Here is a 24,467-nt window from a genome sequence, read left to right on the forward strand (position 1 = left end):
GTTTCCATGCAGTACACGGCGCTGTGAGTCAGAGCATGGCATTAGCATAGAACGCCTCGGAAATGGAAATCCGAATAGCACAGGCGCAGTCTTTCCACTCCAGTGAGCAAAAAGATGTGTTGTTTCTTCCAATTTGGCCACCTGCTAAGCCGTGAGACAAGTTAGTGAGAGAAGAGGCAGGTGCAGAGATTGCAAAGGTCTCTGTCTATCAAAAATATTACAAACTTGCCAATAATCCTGATCAGACATCTGCTTTCGTCGTCGTCTATCAATCTGAGCTATTACTTTCTGTAAATGGCGTAAAAGTCTTCCCACATTTTATCATTCCAGGTGTGAGTCTGAGGCGATAGCGTCCGATCTCCTTTAATGTCACTTCCACATCATCATAGGCTGCGTTTATTATAAATCAAAAAGATACTTGTCTATTTGATAATACCTGCTGAAATATAACTGTGTCCATTATTACGGCCTGTGATGGCTTTTAAATCACTTTTCGTCACACAGTAATAACCTTGGTTGTCCTCAACGTAAATGAATCATTAAAGTGAGCCCAGAATGGCAATCAGCGTCAAAAGAAAACACGACTGTGCACCTGAATGGGTTGCAGACACGACTGAAACTGCTATTTTAACGCCAGTTTGCATGTTTCTTTAATAAATCTCTATTTATTTGTCTCTCTTTGCTTGTTCCTTTCATCTTCTAACATTGTAAGTGGTATTTACCCATGAATAAATGCCCTTTCTGTCTTGTTTATATAAAAAGCACTCAAATGTTTTGGAACTGGACCAAGTAGGTTAAAGTGGGTATGTCTTATAGTTTCTTCTTGTCAATACAGTTGTCTCTCTCTCTCAAGAACATGTTCTGCTCAGTGATATTAGATCCTAGTCTCCTCCAGTCGTCCAAGTGCTGCAGGATTTAACTCCACTAATGCTTCACTGTCAATGTGCATGTCGCCCCCAGGAGGGCAGTCTTCTGTCCACGATGTTTCTGATAGATTCTGTCCAAGACCGTTGATAATAACCAGGGCTTTTTGTGAAAGGATTCTGACGAAATCAACCAGAGACAGTTGAAGAATAGTGGACCAGCAGAACATTTCACTGTGTGGGGGCAGAGTGTGTCTCGTGGGTTTTTCAGACATCTGCTAAACAATAACCACACACGCTGTTAGAGATACTTCATGTTCAGTGTTGAGGCTGAAATATTGTTTGTGCTAATGTACAAGCTATAATGTAGAGCACAGCTTTTTTCTACCATATCAATCAAGAACTGGACTACTTAGGGGAGACCGGGACTATTACACTCACATCGTAGCTCAACAACAGACAATTCCACAAGAGTCAGACGTGCATTAAATGAAAGCTTGAACCCTTGACTTGAAGTAGACATTGCTTACTTTATTCTATCATATTGCTATAAATAGTTATTAACCGTCAAACACAACAAAATCGACTGTTAACACCTATGTGACCTTTTCTTGCTTTTTGAGATAAAGGACAAAATACATTTCAAAATAGTCACAATGCCAGATGTGTTCACAACACTCATCTAAACTAACAAAATGCTCTATGAGTTATAAAATGTACAAAGTCACTAAAATGACCCAAACATAGGCCTCTATAAAAGCTAAAGTTAGAATACAGTGACCATAAAACCATATTAGACACAAAATAAACCTTTTTGCCGCCATTTATGCCCTATGTGACAACTAACCCCTCAGTCCGTGTGACAACTAACCCCGAGTGTCCACTTTACGAACAATGTAAGCTAGAAACGGCTCAAATCAAAGCTAACATCTCCATCTTTCAGATCAGTGTATTTTGTTTATGGCACTAACCAAAGGAAAGGCATTAAAGTTCGCAGGTCGTCAGTCCAAATGAGAAAATGATTATTGTAAGAGAGGAAGAATACACATATTATATATCAGTATCAGCATACAGTGCCCTCTAATGTGGCTATACAAAGCAATTGAACAAATAACCCCGTATGACAAATAGCCCCGGTCTCCCCAACTTGTCGCTAATTACAGACAGATTAAACTTCGAACAACAACGTATTGGTCCAGTGTTCTTACTGTCCATGGTGGTGCAACTCAACCAAACAACGGTTATTTTGTATGTGCTTTCCTATGTTAATCCGCTCTTTTGATGAGTCTCTGGTAAATCCTAAACAGTAATGATAAACTCTAAAGGGACCCAAGCCATTTTCCTCCCAGACAGTTGCAATAACTAATATGGAAGTCGAAGACCCATTGCCTAAATGTGACTGGGGTCCCTTTGTCCAGAAGTGGGGGTTCACTCGCTCTCAGTTAGCTCAGTACACCCTCCGAAAGTCCCTCTAACCCCCCCCTCCCCTCACCTCTCCATGTCTCATGTGTGTGTCCTAGCTTTTTAATACTTTCTTTTAGCTGTTTTGTCACAACTGTCCGCTCTGCATGCCTTCCCTCTATGTCCCTATCAGTCTCTACACTAATACAATGATTAATAATAACTCTGTCCACTCTCCTCATCCCTCCATGTTGATACAAATATGGCTGCATTTGTACAAGCGAAAAAGACAAATCAACTCATGTAGCGTTATTATATTCATCTTATTTTAGTTTTTGGTTTGATATGGTTTTTTGTTCATCCCTTTTTTTGGTTGCTTTATTCTCCTTAGGATTTAAATCTGTAGCTTTGATACTAAAAGAGGTCATTGTCTTTTTCCCATTTCGCTGCGGAGAACATTCCTTTCTACTTTTTATTTTTATTTTCTTTCCTGTTTTTATGTTGATATTGCATACGTGTCACTGATTGAAATGGAAGGTAGGTAAAGCTTTGCCTACGCACGTGATCTATATATACAAATGAGAATGTGACAAGCACCCTAGCCTGAGTGACGTCAATGTTTCTCTCTTTCTTTCTCTCTCTCTCTCGATGGTCAAATTAAGTTCCTTCATCAGTTATGATTTGACTCTGCAGAGATTGGAGTACATAGAACTCTTCCTATTATCTTCATTCTAAAGTCCCGCTTTATCTTCCAGGTTCATAATCATTTTTTTTACTGCTTTTTTTCTTTTCGGTCGAATGCATCGTTCCTGTTTGTCTGGCATCTCTGTTCGTCAGTGTTTTATTTTTTACCACAGCCAGTTTCACAAATCGGGGTGCATTTGATTTTTGTACTAGATATTTTAGAGGTGTCCCTTTTCGGTAAACAGTTTGTTGATGCAGACATTGTTGTTTCCTGTTGCTTTGTCCTTAGAAAACAGCATTAATAACACTGTGTAACACCTAACAAATGTGCAACAGAGACCCTTCTGGGGCCGTAGGGTGCAGAATGTGGGACAGTGCCAAACTGAGCAAAGGGAGAAGCAACGTAATACATAACAGTAGCCTGGCTCGCCGTCTGACTAACTCCATGTATTAAGCACAACAGTCTGGTACCATAGAGCTTTGAGTTTATGGTGAAACTGGCAGGTGCAGAGTGAACCAATCAGACAAATGTGGGTCATTATTTCGAATGCTTTGGTTGAAACTCGCCCCGTCCTCTCTCTGTAATTGGAGGGAAGTCCAGTCCCTATGAAGTAGTGCAGAAATATAACACATGGAGTAAGTCAGGGGGCGAGCTCAGTTAAGTAGACAAGTCCCTGGATTTTGATATTGGAGAAAATGGTCTCATAGCATCACTGCCCTTTTTTTATGTAGAGTCATGACTTACTGGTCAGTATCTGGCCACTGCTTTATTGATGCCATGAGCAGTAACTGTAACTGTGTGCCCTTCACATAGTCGCTGTTAAAAACAGTAAATAATCCTATGCGTGGAGGGTTTCAACATAGTTATACGTAGTAGCTCGTGGCTGTGTGATGTGTATGGAGGCGGCTATAGGCCCTGAGGATTGACTTTGTGTGAGGTATTCCCTGCACATTGTGCTCTTTATTTTCAGTTCTGTACCATTGATTTTCATACATGTCTCATGAGTCACTGGCAGGGAAGGGTTTTGTGTCTTTTTCTCTTGCATTTTGTGAATCTAATGATGCACTTATGTTGCCCCACTTTTCCCTTTTCTTCATACCTTACCTACTAAAGGAGGGAATACCACTTTATTGGTAAGTGGATGTTAACCAGAAGGGAGTTAAACAAGAGTAAGCATTAAAATCAGAGAAAATGGGTCGCTGTTCACATCTCAACAATTGTCTCCAGGAAAATAACCAGACAGTGAAAACTGAGTAGCAGACGATTTGTTTTCTGATTCAATAATTCGATAATTGTGATCTTTCTTTTGTTCCTTCCATTTCTGTGATGTTCCGTCCAGTTGTCTTCTCTTTCTGTTTGTTTCATTTATTTTGAATCATGACAAAAACTGGAGCAGTCCTCTGTTTTCTTCTCTTCAAATCTGTAGCTCTTTTTTTTCTGCTCTTCAGCGTTTTCAGTTCACATGTTTCTTTTGATTTCTCCTCTCTTCCCTCTTCCTAGTTTTTATTTGTTTTGCGATTATGATTTCTTCGACTCATTATGGTTTTGCATGCCGAGTATTGCATGCGCTGCACCATAGAGGACTATCTTTAAGCCATATGGAGAAAACATTGATCTTTTCTTTTAGATGTTACCTTCTTTTGGCAAGTACACCGTAGCACTTGAACACTCACCTGGAAACTCTCTAATGCTTCTGTCCTTCTTTTCTTTTTTTCTTTTTTTCCTCCTTTGTTGGTCATCGTTTTTCTACAGAAGCACCGTGGGCCATCTTCTGGGTCCTCCAATCACCAGAACTCTGTGCTGAGAGAGCACAAGGTGCACAGCGCCTCCAACCGGAGCCAGGCAGGACAGGCGTCGGAAGCTGGGAGTTTGGACGGCAGAAACTCAGTTTCCCAAACGTCGGGGCGGAAGACGGGCCACCGAGGACAAACCAAGAGCTCTCACTCACCGTCCCACAGCAGCGACTCCACCCATTCCCAGCAAAACCACGCCCACAGAGGCAGGGCATCCCACCAACACAAGAGGTAGGTCTTATCCCTCTGCAAAAGGTGCAGTCATTTGTTCTATACCTTTTTGATTATTGTTTTGCTTTGATGAGTTGAATCCCCATAACTCTGTGACTCTGTTCATCTACAGAACAAAAAGTGGACACTCCTCTAAGAGACACCACCGCTCTGGGCGTGGCCAGGCACACCGCAGCCCGTCTCCGTCTCCGGGCCGCCACTCATCTGGGAAGAAGAGGGAGGACTCCCGCGGCAGGAGCCTCCGGCAGAGGAGCAGCTCTTGGAGCAGTGCTCGCTCCTCGTCCCGTTCTGTCTCCAGGAGCAGAGGGCCCAGCAAGAACAAGTCTCCACACAGACAGAACAACTCCAGGTCTGACTCCTGACTGATGCCTGAAGAGGAACAAGTGTATGAGCGTGTTTGTGACTGTCATATCTGTGCTCTACAGGGAGAGGGACAGCGCCAACCGCTCAGACACAGACAGCCGAGCACGACGCCGCTCACGGAGCTACTCGCCCATTCGCAAGAGGAGGCGAGACTCGCCCAGTTTCATGGAGGCGCGCAGGATCACCAGGTATAAATGCCTCTCTGACTTTACTATGGAAATGTTTCTAAGTGACTGTAGTGTATGCTACTTTCTTGATATACAAACTAATTCCATTTGTAAACGGGACATCTTTGTCTTTAGTCGAGCTGAAACCATAATGTCTTTCAAATGTAATGCATTAAAACAAGACCCTGTCCAGTATAGAACACACTCTGTTTAGTCAATTTTCAATTACAATGACATGTCTGATACTTATTCTAATAATGTGTTTGAAAATGTGCCAGTGTTTTTAAATACATGTACTGGTTAAAGCTGTTCCATTTGGATCACAGCAATCTTTTTTTCTCCAATGAACATAAGCCGTTAAGATTGTTATTTTAGGCTGTTTTATTTCTTATCATTACTTTTGATTTATTTTCTTCAGCATTCAGACTTCAACGATGATGCATGACTGCACAATCACGTCATTGCTGAAGTCTAAATGTTGTAGAAACTAAATGCCTTTTATATACGTGTGCCTTGTCATTTTTCTCACTCCAGTCGTAAAGGTCCTGGCGACGACGGGAAGCCGCGGATCATGCTGCGGGCTAGTTACCCTGGTAACTGTTGCCGTGCAGCAGGACCCCTTCTAAGTCTGACTCCTCAAGCAAAACCAGCCCAGATCCCCCGAGTAAAAAAAAAAACCTGGCCGCTTCCTGGCTTCTCTGTCCTTTTCATCTGTCTTTAACCACATCCAAATTCACATTGCATCTATAGATAAGCTCCTCTGCACTAATGTTTTAACACTGGGGGGCGGAGATTAAAACGCTATCAAGGCTCGTTTGGGCAGGTGTCTCAAGATTGCACCGGCTGTGCGTTCCCCGGACAGATAGAGAAGACAAAGGCAATTTTATCTCAACGTCTGTTCAAATGGCAGGGAGGGGCACAGCAGCAGAAATACCTTGATAGCGTTTCCGTCTCGCCTTGCACTGATTGTTGACTGATGATTTTTTTCTTGTCTGTGGGGCTCAGCGGAGAAGAAAAAAGCTCATTTGGGTGATAATGGCTAATTACTTTACAGGAGACACTGGCGGGTGGCGACTAACAAGCCATTCTGGGAGCTTTAAACTAACTACTCGCCTCTGTCTACTCTGAGCCACCCAACATCTTTGTCTTTTTAACACGCACCTGTCTCTCTTTCAGACGCTGCACTGACCAAAAGCTAACACTGGGGTTTTGTTAAGTGCCAAAAATGTGTGGATACTAACTCTGGGCAACAATAACTAACTCAACCAACAAAAATCCTGATTGAATATTGCCTAATCAAAGAGTGACAAAAAAAATGTATACAGACCCATTTTAAAAACTATTACTAATTTGTATCCAACCATTTCTTTTACCTGTCATAACATGATCATTTAGTGCACCTGTAGTTACGTGGTTGGTTCTCTATAATACTACAACCAATGTCATTCCCCAATTTGAAAGGTGCAATTACTAAATCACAAAGACAGGAGTTATTCTGGCAGCAGTAAATCTTTTGCGAACAAAATATCATCACCTCTAACGCTCTGATTTAGATACTTCTATAAACCCTTAAAGGGACTATACAGAGATTAAAAATGTTAAAATTAAGTATTTTCCTCCCCCCATGTTGGATGTATAAAATGGCTAACTTGCATCTTGCCCCTTTAAATCATTGCAACTTTAACGTAACAGCAAAAGAATAATAGAGGGGTACACACATACTGAAGCCACTGGAGGCTAAATATGGCTTTGGCTAGTTTTGGTGCACTTCAAGTTCTTTCAATACATTTTAAAATTGAGGTTAGTTCTGTTTTATTTGGAAAAGGAAAAGTGACCAAAAAAACGGAAGAAAAAGAAAGTGAAAAAAGGGACGTCTTAGCTTTCAAATGAGGCGTTACTCTGGCCTGTAGGCTGTGACTTTTTAGATCTGGGTAAAGCCAAACTAGAGGAAATGTTCTCGGTTAAGGTGGGGGTTATATTTAAAACATAAATCATCATCAAATAATTAGGTATTTTAATAATTATAGCATTTTCCCCAAAATCATGTAGCCGTGTTGCCATCTCTGTAATGAAACTAACTATTTTGACTTCATGCCCGACCAAACTAACACAGCACATTTGTCGCCCGCCTCCACTCACACGTGATCTTCTGCCTGTAGTGCTCGTAAGCGGCCCATCCCATACTACAGACCCAGCCCGTCCTCGTCGAGCTCCGCCAGCAGCCCGTCGAGCCGCAGCCGCAGTCGAAGTTACAGCAGTCGCAGCCGCAGCCACAGCTGGAGCCGCAGCCGGAGCCGCTCACGGACACGCCACAGCTACTATAGCAGCGACGACAGCCCGGGCTTCTGAGCGAGGATACCTTAAATGGACTGGACTGTGGTGCCGAGGAACCAACCAGGACTTCCATGTTTATGTATACGAGGAACAAAAAGGCGGATACGCTTTGATATCTCAGACTGGTTATCCTTGTTCATATCTTAACCAAGGTATTCCATGTGGAAAAGTAATTGGTGAAGCCTATAGAACAAATCTGTTAAAGAGCACTTTCTTCTCTTCCACAAAGCAACCAAAAATGAAGCATTAACATCTATAACAAATCTATAGATATGTACTTATTTATAAATATATATAAACTCAAGTCTTTTTTAATTAGAACATAATGCATTAGAACGGATTGACTGTGCGTTTTAAAATCGGACCATTCGGGGCTTTTATAATCACTTCCCTCCGAATAGTTTGATTTCAACAAAGCACGGGTTTGAACAAAAGTGAGAACAAACAGGAAGCAAAAAAAAAAGAGGAAAAAGAAAAAAAAGATTTTTTTATGCTAAAAAATGTATTGTATAGGTTTGTGTGAATAGATCTTTTAAGTTTTGGCTTTGTAAACTATGCACTGTATATTCCATAGAGTTCCTGGAATGGGGGTGTTCGAAGGATAGCATGATGCAAAAGACTGACATAGGGAAGTTATCAATAGCTGCCAGCGCGCATCTGCTGTTCCCTTTGAACGAACTGTGTGTGATGTGCTTTCTCTTCCCACTTGAACTGAATAATGTCGCTAACTTTAATGTGTAAGAATGTGTACGAAGGAAAACTGTCTGCAAACTACCCATGCACATTTTACTATTTATAAAAGCTATGTATTTATTGTATTATTTATAATGTTATTTATTGTTTAACTTATTAACTTATTTGAGCTGCAAAGCAGACCTATTTTTACGTCTTGCAAGATGAGATTGCTGCCGCTGCATTCCCTTTGAATCTTACTTTGATGGATAGCCCACCACTGCTATCAGATAAGTGAGGAGGATGCGTTATGATTATGACTTTTGCCAGTGGAGCATTGGGAGCTTCCTCCTCCACACTTGCTCTTTCGCTTCTGCAGTTAAGACATTCTTGGCCTATTGCAATGGCTCATTAGAATGCCAGCTGTTGTGGATAGTATTTTTCATTTGATTTAATGGCAAACAGAACTAAAGGACAGGCCAGGACTTCATTATACTGTGTCCTGAGTCTTTTTTGTCCGTAGCTGCCCTGATTCTGTGCACTGAAAAGCGTGCACTGAAGGATACCTCTAAGTGTTTTGGCCAACCATAGAGTAATACATTTATCCCTGACAGGACTCCACCCAACTTGCCCCATATTGAGGTCAATGACATCCTTTGTTGTGTATAAACTACTATAACTGACAATAAACGGACATGGGGAATCACTTGTGGTAATGTTGTCTGTTTCCCATCGCCAGAGATGTAGGAGGCAACTCGATCATATCCTCGGGCTCTCCACTCGTTTTTCATGTCATGACGCCACACAAACATCACACCGAGGATACTGTGTATTCACATTTACATGATAGAAAAATAATTAAATATATATCGCAACATGTACAGAGAGGAGCTGTATCAGAGTGGAGCAATGACGTGAATGACAAGGTAATTTCACAGAGGGTGAGTTGTTGTACAGCTGTATTGAGTATAGCGTGAATGAATATAGAAGCAGAGCTGTAAGAAACTAGAAAGAGCTCCATCGGAACTCAAAGTAGGGTTCATTGAGTGGATAATTATATATATATATTTTTAAATATATTTTATAAGTTGTTACTTAGACACAAAACTTAGACTTGGAAATTCTCTGCCCATCCAGGCTTGTATGTGTAATGCCAGGAGTCATCTGCAGATGGCACTATTGGGAAGTTTCGAGTAACTACGAGACTATGCACCTAAGCACTAGTACCTTTAGTAATAGAATAGTCCCAAGGCTGATGAATGATCCTGAAACTCTTTTGTGGGTTGTCAAAATCAGCATTTCTAGATGTTGTAAATAAAACTGGTAATAACAGGAATTCTCTGGAACAATGTAGTAATTAACAACTTTGTGAATTTGTTCACATAAAGTGACAAGTTTATCAATCATCGCTTTTTGTCATTTCAAAAACATCAAAATCTCGTTGGAGCATTGTATCAGAACATAGTATCATCTGAAAGGGCATAAATAAATGGTGCAGATCCCATTAATAAATACCCACTGTGTAAACATGGCACACGTTGTTCAGGCAGAAATGCAGTAACATTCTTTCTTGTCTTTCATTGCCTTTGACACAATATAATCATAGTTTGCTATTGAGCATCGAGAAGTGCATAATAATTGACTTTTAAGAAGAGATTTAAGATTATTCAGTTCAGTGTATTTGTTTTTGTCACGCATCCACTTGGAAAGACCAATGATTTAGATAGGAGTGAGGAGTAAAACCTTGTATTTTTGGTGCTCTTCGGTGCAGGGATCAGGAAAAATACAAAATGAGGAAAAGACAGTATTCGGATTCTTTCTTTTCTTTTTATTCTGACTTAATTCAAGCACCCTCTGCTCAGTCCCCAAATCTCCTGCTGTATGGTTCTCAGCAGGTCTCCAGATCATTCTGGCTCTTTAAGGCCCAGTGAGTGATGGTTATTTGAAAACATTACTACAGTAAGGGAGGAGGTCTGTCAGTGTCGGTCAGCTGTTTCTGGGAGGGCCTTCCTGTCAGATTCCAATGGGTTACTACGCTCTCCACAAATAGATATTCCAGTATGTTCCACAGATATGTCGGGGGAGAGAGGGTAGGGGTCCGGCGGGAGGGCTCTGGGGTGGTGTCCGTATATAAAACCTCCCAGTTCACAGTGTACAGCAGATTCTCTGACTTCCAAAATCACTCGAGAGCTCCTCGCTCACAGCACTGCACTGCAACTCTTCAGCCATGGCAGAGAGAAGGATCCCCTTCACCATGATGCGCTCTCCCAGCTGGGAGCCCTTCCGTGACTGGCACAGTCGCATTTTCGACCAGGCCTTTGGAATGCCTGTTATGCCTGAAGAAGCTCTCCACACATCCCACTGGCCCGGCTACCTCAGGCCCTGGGCTCCGGACATGAGCTCCATGATGAGCCCTATGATGTATCCTGCACCCGTGGTGGCTCAGCAGGCGCGCACCATGGCCCGCCAGATGAGCACTGGCATGTCCGAAATCAAACAGACCCAGGACAACTGGAAGGTATCCCTGGATGTCAATCACTTCTCACCTGAGGAGCTGGTGGTCAAGACCAAAGATGGTGTCGTGGAGATCAGTGGTATGTACTGTGATGACTTCTCTCTTGCCATATAACATCCAAAACAGTCTAGAAAGTAAAAGAAACAAGCTGGGAATGTGCAAAGTGACAGTATTATGATTTTAAAAAAGACAATTTTAAAATGTCTGATTCTCAGTAAGTATCCTTGTTGGATGATGGGGAAAAAATCCTTTGTTCATTTAGGCCATATGTTGCCTCAGAGTTACATAATATCAGACAATCAGTCCAGAGCAATGTTGGGTGGAGGCTTTTTGGATCCAAAACAATGCAGCGTCTAGCACGTGGGAGCTAATTCTCTATAGGCAGTTGACAATGAGAAAAGACCAAAGTTATTAAAAAGGCACCATGTCTGAGTGATTCTCAGCCCTTTACCTGGAGCCAGGCCAAATCCAAGTGTGGAACTACATCCTATATAAAGCTGTCATCTCTGTTCTAATAGTTAGTCTATCTTCTCTTTTAGAAATAATCTGTGCCTGGTTCTTTAAAAAGAGGCCTGGATGAACTCCAAGTCCTCAGTTCCAGGCCTAACAATAGCAATCCTATCTTACAGCTGAGAGACTGGACATTAACGGATAACAATAGGTACGGGTTTCAGTCCAAGAGGGATTTTCAGCCTCTTATTTGGAACAGGCCAGAGGAAAGATCTTAAATAGAAAGAGCACCTGATGATGTGTTATTGTAACCAACTCTACAAGATAATCAAACACAGGCCTCCCCATGTTTTTAGTATGACTGCCCCCTATAGCCTTATATGTTTTAATCATGTTGCACGTCAGCACTGAGAAAAAATCCTAGTTTGTGAACCAAATGGAAATAAAAACGATTCTGATAATACAACTTAAACCTAACCAACCACTGTCTGAGGATGACACATTGGACCTGAATAAGACTGAACTACTGAGGGGCTACAAGAGGAAGGCCTATAAATAAATGCATGCCAGAGCAGTTGGCTCATGCAGCCATTGTGTCTTTATGTTTGAAGAATGAGATCTGACCTGAGAAATGGAAAAGGATGTTGGACTGTCGTTATAATTTGAAAACAAATGAACTTCTTTCTGTTTGACCTATAGGCAAACATGAAGAGAGGAAGGACGAGCATGGATTTGTGTCCCGATGCTTCACCAGAAAATACACGTAAGTTCACTGTTATTATTTGCCTTAACTGGACATTCACATCCTAAACATGTCAGAGTTATGGTTTTAACCAATCAGGAGAGTTGCATTTAGTAGCCGAGTGCTTCTTCTATCAAGACATGTTCTGAGTTTGTTAGACATGTAGTGGGCTGGCTGCTGTTGACAGCTGAATTTCATGCTCTGAAAAGCAAGCAGTGCTCCTCCAGCAGAGACCGACCAGTCTGCTTTAAGTGAGATTTTGCTGCCATCTAGAGGCAAATTCACAGAATAGTTACAAGTTTGCAACACAGTCTACAGTCTTTTACTCTGAAGTGTTTTCGTCCTTTAGCTGTTTGAATAACATACTCTGTGTCTTTCCAGGCTTCCACCCTCCGCTAATGTGGAAAAGGTGACCTCATCCCTGTCCCCGGACGGACTGCTCACTGTGGAGGCGCCTCTCGCCAGACCAGCCCTGGAGTGTGCGGAGACCACGATCCCTGTCACTGTCGACAAAAGCGCAGTAGCAAAGAAGTAAAAATCAGACTTCGCCTCTTCCCGAAAGGAACGGAGACTATGCACTTTACCCCAGATGAGATTCCAGTAAAAAAAGACACAAATAAAATCTTATAAATTAGGCTCCTCTGTCTGTCTCTTACAATGTTGTAGAATGAGCTGAAGCGCTCACACATTATGTTCTCAAAGTGTTTTGTAAGCCTGTCAGTAATGTGACCAGAGAATTTATTAAAGCGTTTGTTTTAAAGGATGGGCCTGTGATTCAATTTCTCATCTGCATGTTTCTGCAAAAGCTTCAATAATAAAGAGCGGGGATTCATTCAGTTCACTTTTTCCTTTTAAAGAGGGGGTATTATGCTTTTTTCAATCACATAGCACCAGTCTATATCACACTACAATGATGACGAAACCTTCTGTTGGTCTGTAACTGCAGTAAATTAGAATAACAGCCTCGTATAAAATTGCTCTCTCAAAATGGCTGTAGTGAATGTCTTGAAATAGGCCTCTGTCTCTTTAAGAACCTCTGACCCTTTCAGACACGCCCCCTCCACACCTGTCTGTGGCATCAGTGGGGAGGGGGTTCTGCTGAGGAGCAGTGGTTGGTTACTCGGCTGGTGACGAAAGCTCGGAGGCGTCTCCAGGAGGTGGGGGCGTTCCTAGGAGGACTCAGGCAAACCTATCCCTAAAATGGCTGCCATCAGAGTTTTTACAGATTGCTCAGAAATATGTGAATGTGCCGAGGCAACACTTCAGGCATGTTTTTAATGAGGGAATGACATAAAAACATGATGTAAAGCTTGAAAAAGTCGATTTTGCATAATACCCCACCTTTAATCAAACGGGGTTATTTGATGAAATGATCCGGGAAAGAGTATCGGACACGTGGGGAAAGGGGCGGCACGAGTAAAGCAAAGTTCCTGCATGTAGTTTCTAAAAATCATGTTCAAATCATAGCCTTGTGGAGGAGTAATATTTATGAAAAAGAATGAGAAAGATCACAATTTAATCACAGAAATGAGGTCAGATCAGGTGCTTCTTGTAAAGTTTCTGACGGAGGAGGGAGTGGTCCAGGAGCACGAGCCCTTCAGGAAGATTCAGAAAGACAAGGTACAACTGTTTAGGGAAATGGAAATACGTTCTTGCGCCCTGGACAAGGCATGACCAGGCAACCTCTTCTGTTGATGAAAAATGACATTAAGATTGTACAACATTATAAAATTACTGGAGCCAAAATGGTGGATCTGTGCACATCTAGGAACATCCTGCCCCTCTGGTCTCTATATTCAATCATGCCACGTCCCATATAGCAATAAAGCAGCAGAAATACTCATTGCATCAGTATTACAGTCACAGTCTGTTCTTCCCCCTATTGTGTGCAGTATCTAGAAGTTGACCTTCTGCCCCTGCCACTCCCATGGGCTGCAGTAACTCATTAACTTACTGCATGGAAACTGTTAAAACAAACAGTTAAAAGATAAGAGACTGATGTATCTGGGCCAATTGTTGCTTCATTTGTGCTGTGAATAATTCTTACATCTGTGAGCGTTACTCTTTCCAATCCAGACTCAGCTCACAAGCCCTGTTAAAACTACTCCAAACGAATCTGGACAGTAGAGAGCATTGCAAAAGGGGAAAGATGGCAGTATAATTCATACTTGGGGGGTTTTCTTTCAAGGCTAGACGAGACAAACATGGAGTGAAGTCCAAATAACAATGATTAAGGAAAGCACAAAGTCCTGTATTCGAAATGAACTACTATGTGTTTAGTTCTTTGGTTTCTGAACGAGTGATTTTTCTGCCATCTTTGCCTCTGATTTTTCTCCTTCTCTTTCTGTTTTGTGCTCATAGTTTATTTGGATAAAGCTGACAGTTCTCCTTTATATATATATATGTGTGTTTTCAGCTCCAAGAGGGAAAAGAGTAAATGGACAAGGCAAAAGGAGGTTAAGGATTTGTGCGGCTGAAATGGTCAATGGGAATGAACAGCTATGTGTACTACACTGCAGTACTACAAGGGCTGGGTACCATTAAACGATACCAGTCTGGTATAGCAAAATAGGTTTAGGTACTACTGGTAGAAAGTATCGAAAGCAGGAACCGAAAGAAATATAGAATCTTTATATTCAAGTTTTGATGTTGTTCTTCATTAAAATTGAAGAGGGGGAAAAAAAGTGAAAAAGGGGAACGTTTTTAGAAAAAATAGTGCAAAAAAAATGGGAAAAACAATTGGAAAAAATTCAGGCAAATTTGGGAAAAATTAAGCAAAACATAAACAAAATACAATAAAAAGGAGAAAAACCTGGGGGGGGGGGAATTGAAAATTTGGGGCAGAATTGGGGGGAATTTTGTATTTTCTTTTTTTTCTTTTTTACAATTTTGGGAAAATTTGCCACATAGACTAATTGGGGGGGGGGAGAAAAAATGGGAGAAATTTGGAATAAATGAACATTATTAATCTGTTTTATGATTATTTATGACAAATCGAAAAAGTATCAGGTATTGGTATTGAAAACCAAGTACCGTTTAAAGTGCCGGTATAGAAAAACATTAACGGTACCCAGCCCTATGTACTACTTCGCATCTTTCTGAAACTTTGAGGAGCGGCATAGTCTAATAACCTGACGCGCTTTGTGTGAGTTGTGTCACGTAAAAAGAGATAGTTGTCGAGTCATAATCTTTCGAGTCCAACTAAATCACCCTCGAGTCCTCATTGTTCGCGCTCGAGTCGCTTAGGACTAGTCTGAGTCAAGCTGAGTCCAATCCAGTCTTAATTTAAAAGGTGATGAGTATATTTTGTGTATTTTATTGTCAGAGTCTAAGGCGAGTCTATCCCTTAAAAGTGAAACTCAGTGGACTCTTCTGTGAGTTTTAACTCCCTTTAACTATCATTATAAAAGCATTTAATCAGAGGTTTGCAGGGCCAAGGACATGGGAGCTAAACCAGTCAAGCCAGAGTCCAAGCCTGAGTCCCCTTGCAGGAACCTCAAGTCGACTCATGATGTCACTGCCCCTCAGAAACTCACAAGTCCCACGTCTTTCTGAGTTGAGTCTTAGAAAGCGTATCACAAGTCCGAGTCTGGAACTTGAGTACTACATCTCTGCGCTAGACGAAATAAGATTGCCATCCCTTTTCACCGCAGCAACTCAGCCAATGTCGATGGTGTGTAACCGGTGTTCTTGTCCTGACTTGCAAACTTCAGCCACATCCTCAGTCCCTGTCATGTTCATGTGACATGCCCGCCCTCGAATGCACACAGTGACTCCTAAGCTGCAGGGGAGGGCTATTAATAGAAGGCCTGGCAATGCACTGAGCATGCTGCAGCCGCGCAGGGCAGACAGCTCCTGAGTCTCCACGTTTCATACATAATGATAAAGACCGGTGACTAATAGGCCACTTATCCGCATTAGAGGCGAGTCATTTGCTCAACCAAGAACAGCTTTTACACTTATTTAAGAAGCATTAAATATGCACCATCATTTTATGTGGTGAAAGGGGATTTAAACATCTGTAACCAACCTGATGAAATTGTTAATTTGGAGAAAAAGATTTGTTTTATTGTTGCTGCTCGTTTTGTATATTGCACTTTACGGGTGATACGAGGGAAACTACAAAGTGGACTGAGTTTAAGATTTTAATTGCACTTAAATAGCTGCGGGATCCAGGGCCAAAGAAGCTGGAAAAGAAGTGGAAACTGTCAAGCCCTGAGGCGTAAAACTACTTTTGGATAATCATCCTGAGCTTTCACTGACCAAGGCACTAAAGCCTGGAACTCACTACCCACACAAACCTAAAGGGAGAGTCAAATACAGGTTTTTGAATCACGGGTCAGACTTGAGGCCATCACTGACCTCCTGCACTTATATTTACTTATATTTATTTTTTGTTAATCATGATTAACTCAATTAATAATGGTCTTTTCCAACACCATGTCTTCTCAAGTGAAGACCAAAGTCACTCTAACTGTGCATTTGCCTTTAGTTTTACATTTGCTCCTCAATGACTCATCATTCCTAATATTGGCCTTGAATTATTTATTGCATTCTCCATCCTTCTAGAAGCTTTTCACCCTTCTAACAAGGGAAGTGCCTCGTGCAAAGCTCGGGATGATCGGGTTCTTCCATACATCCTCGGGGTCTGTGTCCGCAGCGTTATGGGGACGACAAAGGCACTTTCATGTAGGACAGCTTCACTTGTATTGACACAACTAGGCTTCTCATACTATGCACAGGGCAACCATTATTTGTAATCTGTAGGCCTATGCAGAAGTATAAGCTATTGGGCTGCGGTTGTTAGAAACAGAAGTAACCGAAAACTAAGCCTATTGTCTTCAAGCCCTATTCAAATAGACAAATGTATTATTTGCAAAAGAAATAAATATATAAGGTATTTCTGAATGTTTAAAAGACCTATTTAACAATGTAATGTAGCATAAAGAGATGCCAGTAGTGAGGATTTGTGGGTGAGGGGCTTACAGCAGTAACACACTGAACTGAACTGAACTGAGTAGAGGCTGTAGATTAAATCCTTGAATGGGGTGAGAAGGACAACATAAGATTAAACTAGTTTTATGTTGCCTATATTGCTTCACCTATGAACAATCGCTGCTAATCTGATAAACGGATCTAGATTAATCTGACCATTTGCTGGTTGTTTGACTATATCGGAAATTAGTATGGTATTTGTGAAATGGAGCATAAAACATTTATTTAAGAGGTAAATTCTCATTAATTTGGACGTATTTGGCACATTGTATATGGCCAGGGTTAGGGGTTACAGGCTTGTGGAATTGAAAAGGCCATCTTCGTAATTGTCACATGACTTTACTTCCTTGCTTATTCTGCATTTCACTACCATTGTCATGGAGACAATAGGCCTTCTTGGTTTCTCTCCTGAACTAAAAACTTGCCAACTGTCACTGAACATCTTATAAACAACACAAGAAAGAGAACACAGAAGAGGTCATAGTGCTTTGCTAACTTGTGTCAAACATGTGATGTGACTTCTATGCATTGTGATGGCAGCTTTAAGCCTCCGGGCTTTAAACCTCAGCGCATCCAATAAACATAATGCGGAACACTATTCCAGCTTTTATGTCCCTTTCAAGGATTAATGTGTAGACACTTGCCAACCTTTCGAGATCCTTCTCTCAATACCAAGGTCGAATGTTCATCGATATTTTCATCAAGAATAGCATGTCACAATGTGGTGTCTGGAACAGATAAATTTATTGTCATCAATCACTGTTTGGTATAGCGTAATGCAGCAAAAGAACACAGGTAAAATAATATTAAGTTGACAATTGCAAAAATAGGAAATAAATATAAAATCTAGGTTTTCATAAATAACATCTGCAACATAAAAATGATAAAGCTACTGTATAAATACATCAGCATGCACAGTATTGTGAAATGCTCTAGATATTTGAACTGTCTGAAGATACTGTTGTAATAGGCAAGTGCAATTATTGATCAATCTGAAAAGACAAAGTAAACCTCCTAATGTGATATTAGGGTCACAATAATACATTGTGTATTGTCTCACATACGTTACTTAGACTTGTTGTATCAGTACAAATACAGTTGGCTTGTTTTCTTATTTTTGCTCGGTTAATTTAATACTAAAATTAAATAGTCTTGTTTGATCTTGATATTGTGTAAACACACTGTAGGGTGATACATTAACGACACTATCAACAGTAAAAATTAGGTGTCCAAAAACTGTTAATTTATTTAATAAAGCACATCAGCACATGAGAGGGACAAGCTGCACTAAGTTTACTCCATGGACTTGTATTTAAGTTACAGTACGAGTGTGTGACTGAACTGGACACATACCTGACACAAAGCAAACAAAACATTTGTATGTTACTTTGATAACAAATACAACCTGCTTTTCAATCACCAATATGAGTTGCAATAGAAGATGCCTCGTTGGTACAGCGTAGTTACACAAGTGAGCCTGATACCTCTTGGTTCAGCATTGTAACTCTCACGTTTTCTTTTCTAAGCTAGGCCATGACATTCAAGGTTACTTGAATTTTCTTGTTGCTAAGCACTACTCACTTGCTGAATGCTCCTTCCTTAAATAATAAGACAGCTCAACTTCATTTGCACCATATAAACCGTCACTACCAGTGTGGAGGTACCGTTACCTACAGAATGCTCAGCTCATGATCAGTATCATATACCTTTCATGTGAATCTGTGGTTTTGGCAAATGCTGCAGAGAGTCTAGCAAAAGGAAAGGTTCATTCTACTTTTGTGTAACCTCTCAAACATAATTTCCCCCCTTCATTCACTTGTTTGTGGTAAAAACCTGCAGCTTTATTAGTACCGTCAGCTAGCTAAATCGTCAGACGAAGTTCCGTCACCCCTGTTTTTCATTACTAAGAACTTTTTTTAACTATTATTATTTTTTCATCATTTGTGAGCGCGCGTGTTGTGTTGTTTGGCAGAGTGAGCTTTGGATTTAATTGTTTCCCTCGCCTCCCTCATCATCCTGCTGGTCACTCGTCCACAGCGTCAAGTTGTCTCGTAGCAGCTGCATGATCAGAGTGGAGTCTTTGTAGGAGTCCTCATTGAGGGTATCCAGCTCAGCAATGGCATCATCAAACGCGGTCTTGGCCAGATGACACGCCTGCTCAGGGGCGTTTTGGATCTCGTAGTAGAAGACAGAATAGTTGAGAGCCAGGCCCAGGCGGATGGGGTGAGTGGGCTGCATGTGCTCCTTGCTAATCTCATGAGCCTCGTTGTAGGACTTCTCAGAGGATTCAACCACACCGGCCCTCTTCTCCCCAGTGGCCACTTCAGCAAGGTAGCGGTAGTAATCACCCTTCATCTTAAGATAGAACACTTTGCTCTCGTTCTGCGTGTCATTGCAGTTTTTGATAAGGAAGTTGTCAAGGAGGTTGAGCACATCCTGGCAAACAGACTCTAGCTCTTTTTCAATCTTTTCCCTGTAAGCGCGGACCATCTCGATCTTCTTTTCATTGCCATCAGCTGTTGTCTTCTGTTCAATGCTGGATATGACACGCCAGGAGGAGCGCCTTGCCCCCACCACATTCTTATATGCCACAGAGAGCAGGTTCCTCTCCTCATTAGATAATGCTTCGTTCAGCTCTGTCACCTGCAAGAACAACCACACAATAAGGATTGTTAGATAAGGCTTAAGTATTTGCTTCATTCTTTCAGAAGATGACAGAACCATCAAAAATACGAATTGTGTTTTTGTGTAGCTATCTCTGTAGCTTTTCCTCAAATTATTTGCTATTAGAGCATGCAGAAGAGCAAATCAATACACTACTCCATTGGTTCTTAAACTTTTCACATCAAATAACAACTCATACGAAATTTGACCTTTCAGGTAAAGCCAAGATTAAGATATGAACCAGGACAAAAGCAGGTCTAAAAGCAGTCGGAAGTAAACCTGAATTGGACTAAACCGTGTCAAAGATGGATGTAAACCATGTCTAAACTCTAAAAAAGCCACTGCACAGAATGAAAACCACATAAATGAAGGCTGTTTTTGATTTTGACACATAAGCCAGGGAAGTGTGCGAGGTGAACACTGTCGACTAGCCTTAAAGAGGGGGTATTATGCTTTTTTCAATCACATAGCACCAGTCTATATCACACTACAATGATGACGAAACCTTCTGTTGGTCTGTAAATGCAGTAAATTAGAATAACTGCCTTGTATATAATTGCTCTCTCAAAATGGCTGTAGTGAATGTCTTGAAATAGGCCTCTGTCTCTTTAAGAACCTCTGACCCTTTCCGACACGCCCCCTCCACACGCTGTCTGTGGCATCAGTGGGGAGGGGGTTCTGCTGAGGAGCAGTGGTTGGTTACTCGGCTGGTGACGAAAGCTCGGCGGCGTCTCCAGGAGGTGGGGGCGTTCCTAGGAGGACTCAGGCAAACCTATCCCTAAAATGGCTGCCATCAGAGTTTTCACAGATTACTCAAAAATACGTGAATGTGCCAAGGCAACACTTCAGGCATGTTTTTAATGAGGGAATGACATAATAACATGATGTAAAGCTTGAAAAAGTCGATTTTGCATAATACCCCCCCTTTAACATGTTTCACAGCCCTCTGTGAAATATGTTATACCTGTTTCACAGAAGGCTGACTTGTCTTTTTGTCCTCTCAGTCAACTCATGCTATGTAAGCACCTATGGCCCAGGAGGGGAAGTTGGTTCTGAAATAGGTCTGAGGTGCAGCACCAATTCAAAACGCTAAAAAACGGCTAGGTAAATACGCCCCAAGACGAACCAAGCCACGCTGGGTAGTGACAGTGGAGATGGTCTATAAATGACCTCGGGTGAAGGGGAGTAGAGGGCAATGAGCATTTATGATGCAATAATCTGTTTCCATGGTGACTGCCATATTTGTTTTTTAAGACCAGGCCACCTCCTTTGGAGAAGCTGGCCATTCACAGCCAAGGATCTATAAGGCAGGCTTCTTTACTGTCTCCATCATGTCCCACAAAACTAGTGTAGTATTTAGTTTTACACCTTAACTAGCATCACTGGACGTGTTACGAAGGAACTAAGGCTTTTTACAATGGCAATAAAAATGACCTCTGTACAAAGACAGCAAACAAACAGTCCCCACAATAAAGTGACATTGATTGTGTAAAGATGATAGCACACAGGCACAGGGGAACATCCCCCTGCCCCCAACCAGTCACTCATGAAGCACTTTGGTCACACATTGATATACCAAAGAATTTTACAGCCCATGACTACTAAAAGCCAAAGTACAAATCCCAAGGCCTCAAGTCAACCCGCTCTGACTTTACAAGAGCCAGAGAGAGGTCAGTAAGTCTTACTAAACAACCCGGCTGTAAAAACATGGCTGTCTGTTTCAGCAGGGCGTGCAGAAAGCCCTGACGGAAGCTGTGGACAATAGGACTTTGTCTACCCACAAGGCTTATCAATCGGGTGTGCGTTTGTGACTCATCCTCGCACTAAGCAGTGAAACTTTCAAATGACTGAGTGATAATTAAAACAAAGATCAGAAACTTCCTCTGCAACAGACCTCTGAACCCTGAGACTGTACGCTAACTGTAAGGAAGAAGGCTGGGGCAGGCACGGATCTACAGGGGGGCAAAAGGGTGCACTGCAACCGTATTTTGAATTTTTTGCATCCTCAGTTTTAGTGGCATCACAATATCGGGATGGCAAGAATCTCTAGATGCACCCGTTTGAAACTCTGTTGCACCCGCAGTCAGTTTGTTCTGGAGCTGGCGCTGGGCTGGGGACTAGCGAATGTGAGAGCCACACACAATCTGACAGCCCAGATTCATGGACGAATCAAGGACAAACACAACACAGATGATGTTTTAAGTGAATGTCTCAGACAATGTGGAACAGAGGCTGAAGTGCTGGAGGTGCCATCATCAGGGGACAAGCCCCTACATGGGGTGTACAACCAAAACATAACTGAAGGGGCTTATAATATCAAGAAATCCTACCAATGGCTAGAAAGAGCAGCACTGACGAACAGCCCAGCGGCACTCACCATCGCTGCGCAGGAGCAGCCCTGCTATTATTTGTCTTACTGGTAAGAAAAAAGATATGAATTTCATTAAGGACTATGGTGCCAGATTAGTGCTGCTCACAATTGACCATTTGGAAGCTGTCATGTGGATTATGTGGAGTTGCAGCTAAATTGTAATAACCATACCAGCAGTAGCAAGGGATTCCCCAGAATGGATGGACCAAGCTAGGAGACACACCCCGCTGCCTGCTGCTGCAGAGAGACTGGCTGGGAAAGAGCAGCTCTCTGACTCGGCACAAATAGAGGGGTGGAGCTTGGCCCCTCTGGTCCTGCCACTGGTGGTTTACTACTACTACGTTTGGTCATTTATACATAATCCGCTCACATGTCGACTATGGTCAAATTAGACCACATTCCTTCTGTCTCAGTGACTGACAAGGTCTTATTTAAATAATTATTTATTTAAATGATGTGCTGAAGAGGCCGGGGCCTACGCCTTATTTAATTGTAGCCTATTTCAGGCCGGTAGCTGAGCACTCATTGGATTCTTTTGGTTCTGACATTGTATGAGCTAAGTGAAGCCTGGCTGAGGTAAAATGGTGCATACGGGCGGGCCTATGCTGCATCTTGGCAGATGCTGCGCTGCGACACGCCTCTGTGGAGGCTGCTGTGAGAGGTCGCGGACACAGCGATGCGGCTGCTCCGCAGCATCGATCCCAACAAAAAGGCCCGGTCTGTCATGATATCATTCGCATTGCTGCAATATGACATGCACAGAGCTTTCTGGAAGCACACCCACTACCACCACCTACGTTAGGTGAACGCTTCGTTTCTTTTTCTCTCGTTCTGTGGAAATGAGCCATCAGCCAACATGATCAGTGTGCTGTGCAGGAGGAAGGCAACTGATCTCTTCACAAAAGCATATTTAGGAGATGGCCATTATGCGTTTCTCTTGCTCTTTTGTCAGCATCACGTGAAATTGCAAGAACACAGTCTCCCCTCCGCACACTGTCATGTTTTACACCACTAGATTAAAAAATATAGGCTATATAAATATATCATATATTTCACTGGTGTGCATTTAAGAAGGATTTATCTCCCTTTCAGCCGAAGCTGTCATGGACAAGTTGATGGTTTCTTGCGGAGATTGTAGGAAGGCACCGCCCCAACATCAAACAGCCCGCATATATAGACACAGACATTTGTGACCGCGGCGCACTCTGGATCAAATCTAAACTCCGTTTTTGGCAAATGTGATGTTCAAACCATAGCCATATCAATTGTTTGAGCGAATATGGGAAACGACAAGATATAGTAGCCTAGTCGAGTAGGCTATATGTGCATAAGGCCTTGCAATCTCCGCTTTTATAGTTCTTATATCTATAGGCTATCAGTTCAATTGGTTCTTTATCGGCATAATATTTTAATAATTCACAGACCATTTTATATGGTGAGCCAATGAAGACGGCATGTGCTACAACACAGGAATAAACTGTATTCTGTTCACAAACCAAATACTGAAGCATGCGACAAATTCACAGACAAGACAGAAATAATCTATTGTACAATGAAAAAGGATCATTATAACGGAAGCCTTACCGATTTCATGGCAGCTGCCATATCGTCATACCTCTCCGCCTGCTCAGCCAACCTGGCTTTTTGCACCAGTTGCTCGCGATCAACCATTTTAAAAGCTGTTATGTTAAACTGTCCTATATGTTTGGACCTAAATTTGTAGAATCAGTGTTTTGAGCAGAGATAAGATGAGATCTTCTCGCTGCAGCTGCTGCCTGCTGTCTGTGCCTGCCGACGGGACACCCCTCCCCCTTCGAGCACTTTGCCTTGGTTGTGTCACCATCTATCCAAAAGGCGTGTCTTTGCGGACTGACGTAAGAGGAGAAAGGACAGGGTGGGCAACGGTAGGCTCGGGGGCCAAATTCGGCCCTTGAGCGTTTATCCTTTGGCCCGCCAGATGTTTTTGAAAAATATGTATTGTTTAATTTTCTACTGTATGGACCATGTTTTTTGCGTCCTTAAAGTCTTATTATTATTATTGTTATTGTTGTTGTTAATATAATAATAATAATAATAATAATAATAATAATAATAATAATAATAATAATAATAATAATAATAATAATAATTAATAATAATAATAATAAAAAAAATAATAATAATTAATAATAATAATAATAATAATAATAATAATAATAATAATAATAATAATAATAATAAT

The 24,467-nt window shown here is 41.7% G+C and overlaps 3 protein-coding genes across 3 annotated transcripts in view; 2 read left to right on the forward strand and 1 right to left on the reverse strand.

Annotated features, from left to right (window-relative positions):
- srrm3 (serine/arginine repetitive matrix 3) overlaps positions 1–8,408 on the forward strand; it is a 110,509-nt gene extending 102,101 nt beyond the window's left edge. Inside the window, exons 11-14 of the mRNA XM_079565840.1 lie at positions 4,702–4,973; positions 5,086–5,322; positions 5,399–5,524; positions 7,663–8,408. Of these exons, the coding sequence (XP_079421966.1) occupies positions 4,702–4,973; positions 5,086–5,322; positions 5,399–5,524; positions 7,663–7,852 (825 nt within the window). The 3' untranslated portion in view covers positions 7,853–8,408. The remainder of the gene's footprint in view (positions 1–4,701; positions 4,974–5,085; positions 5,323–5,398; positions 5,525–7,662) is intronic.
- Positions 8,409–10,629: 2,221 nt separating this feature from the next.
- hspb1 (heat shock protein, alpha-crystallin-related, 1) lies at positions 10,630–12,945 on the forward strand. Its single transcript, XM_079566838.1, has 3 exons — positions 10,630–11,103; positions 12,174–12,237; positions 12,598–12,945. Exons 1-3 carry the CDS (start codon positions 10,737–10,739, stop codon positions 12,749–12,751), a joined length of 585 nt encoding a protein of 194 aa, XP_079422964.1. The 5' UTR covers positions 10,630–10,736; the 3' UTR covers positions 12,752–12,945.
- A 5,405-nt stretch (positions 12,946–18,350) lies between these two features.
- ywhag1 (3-monooxygenase/tryptophan 5-monooxygenase activation protein, gamma polypeptide 1) lies at positions 18,351–24,075 on the reverse strand. Its single transcript, XM_079565890.1, has 2 exons — positions 23,831–24,075; positions 18,351–19,854 (listed from the first exon to the last, which is right to left on the reverse strand). The coding sequence occupies exons 1-2, from the start codon at positions 23,915–23,917 to the stop codon at positions 19,198–19,200; spliced, it is 744 nt and encodes a 247-aa protein (XP_079422016.1). The 5' UTR covers positions 23,918–24,075; the 3' UTR covers positions 18,351–19,197.
- Between the last annotated feature and the right edge of the window lie 392 nt (positions 24,076–24,467).

This window comes from Gobius niger, assembly GCF_951799975.1.
Source record: "Gobius niger genome assembly, chromosome: 11".
Taxonomy (NCBI): Eukaryota; Metazoa; Chordata; class Actinopteri; order Gobiiformes; family Gobiidae; genus Gobius; species Gobius niger.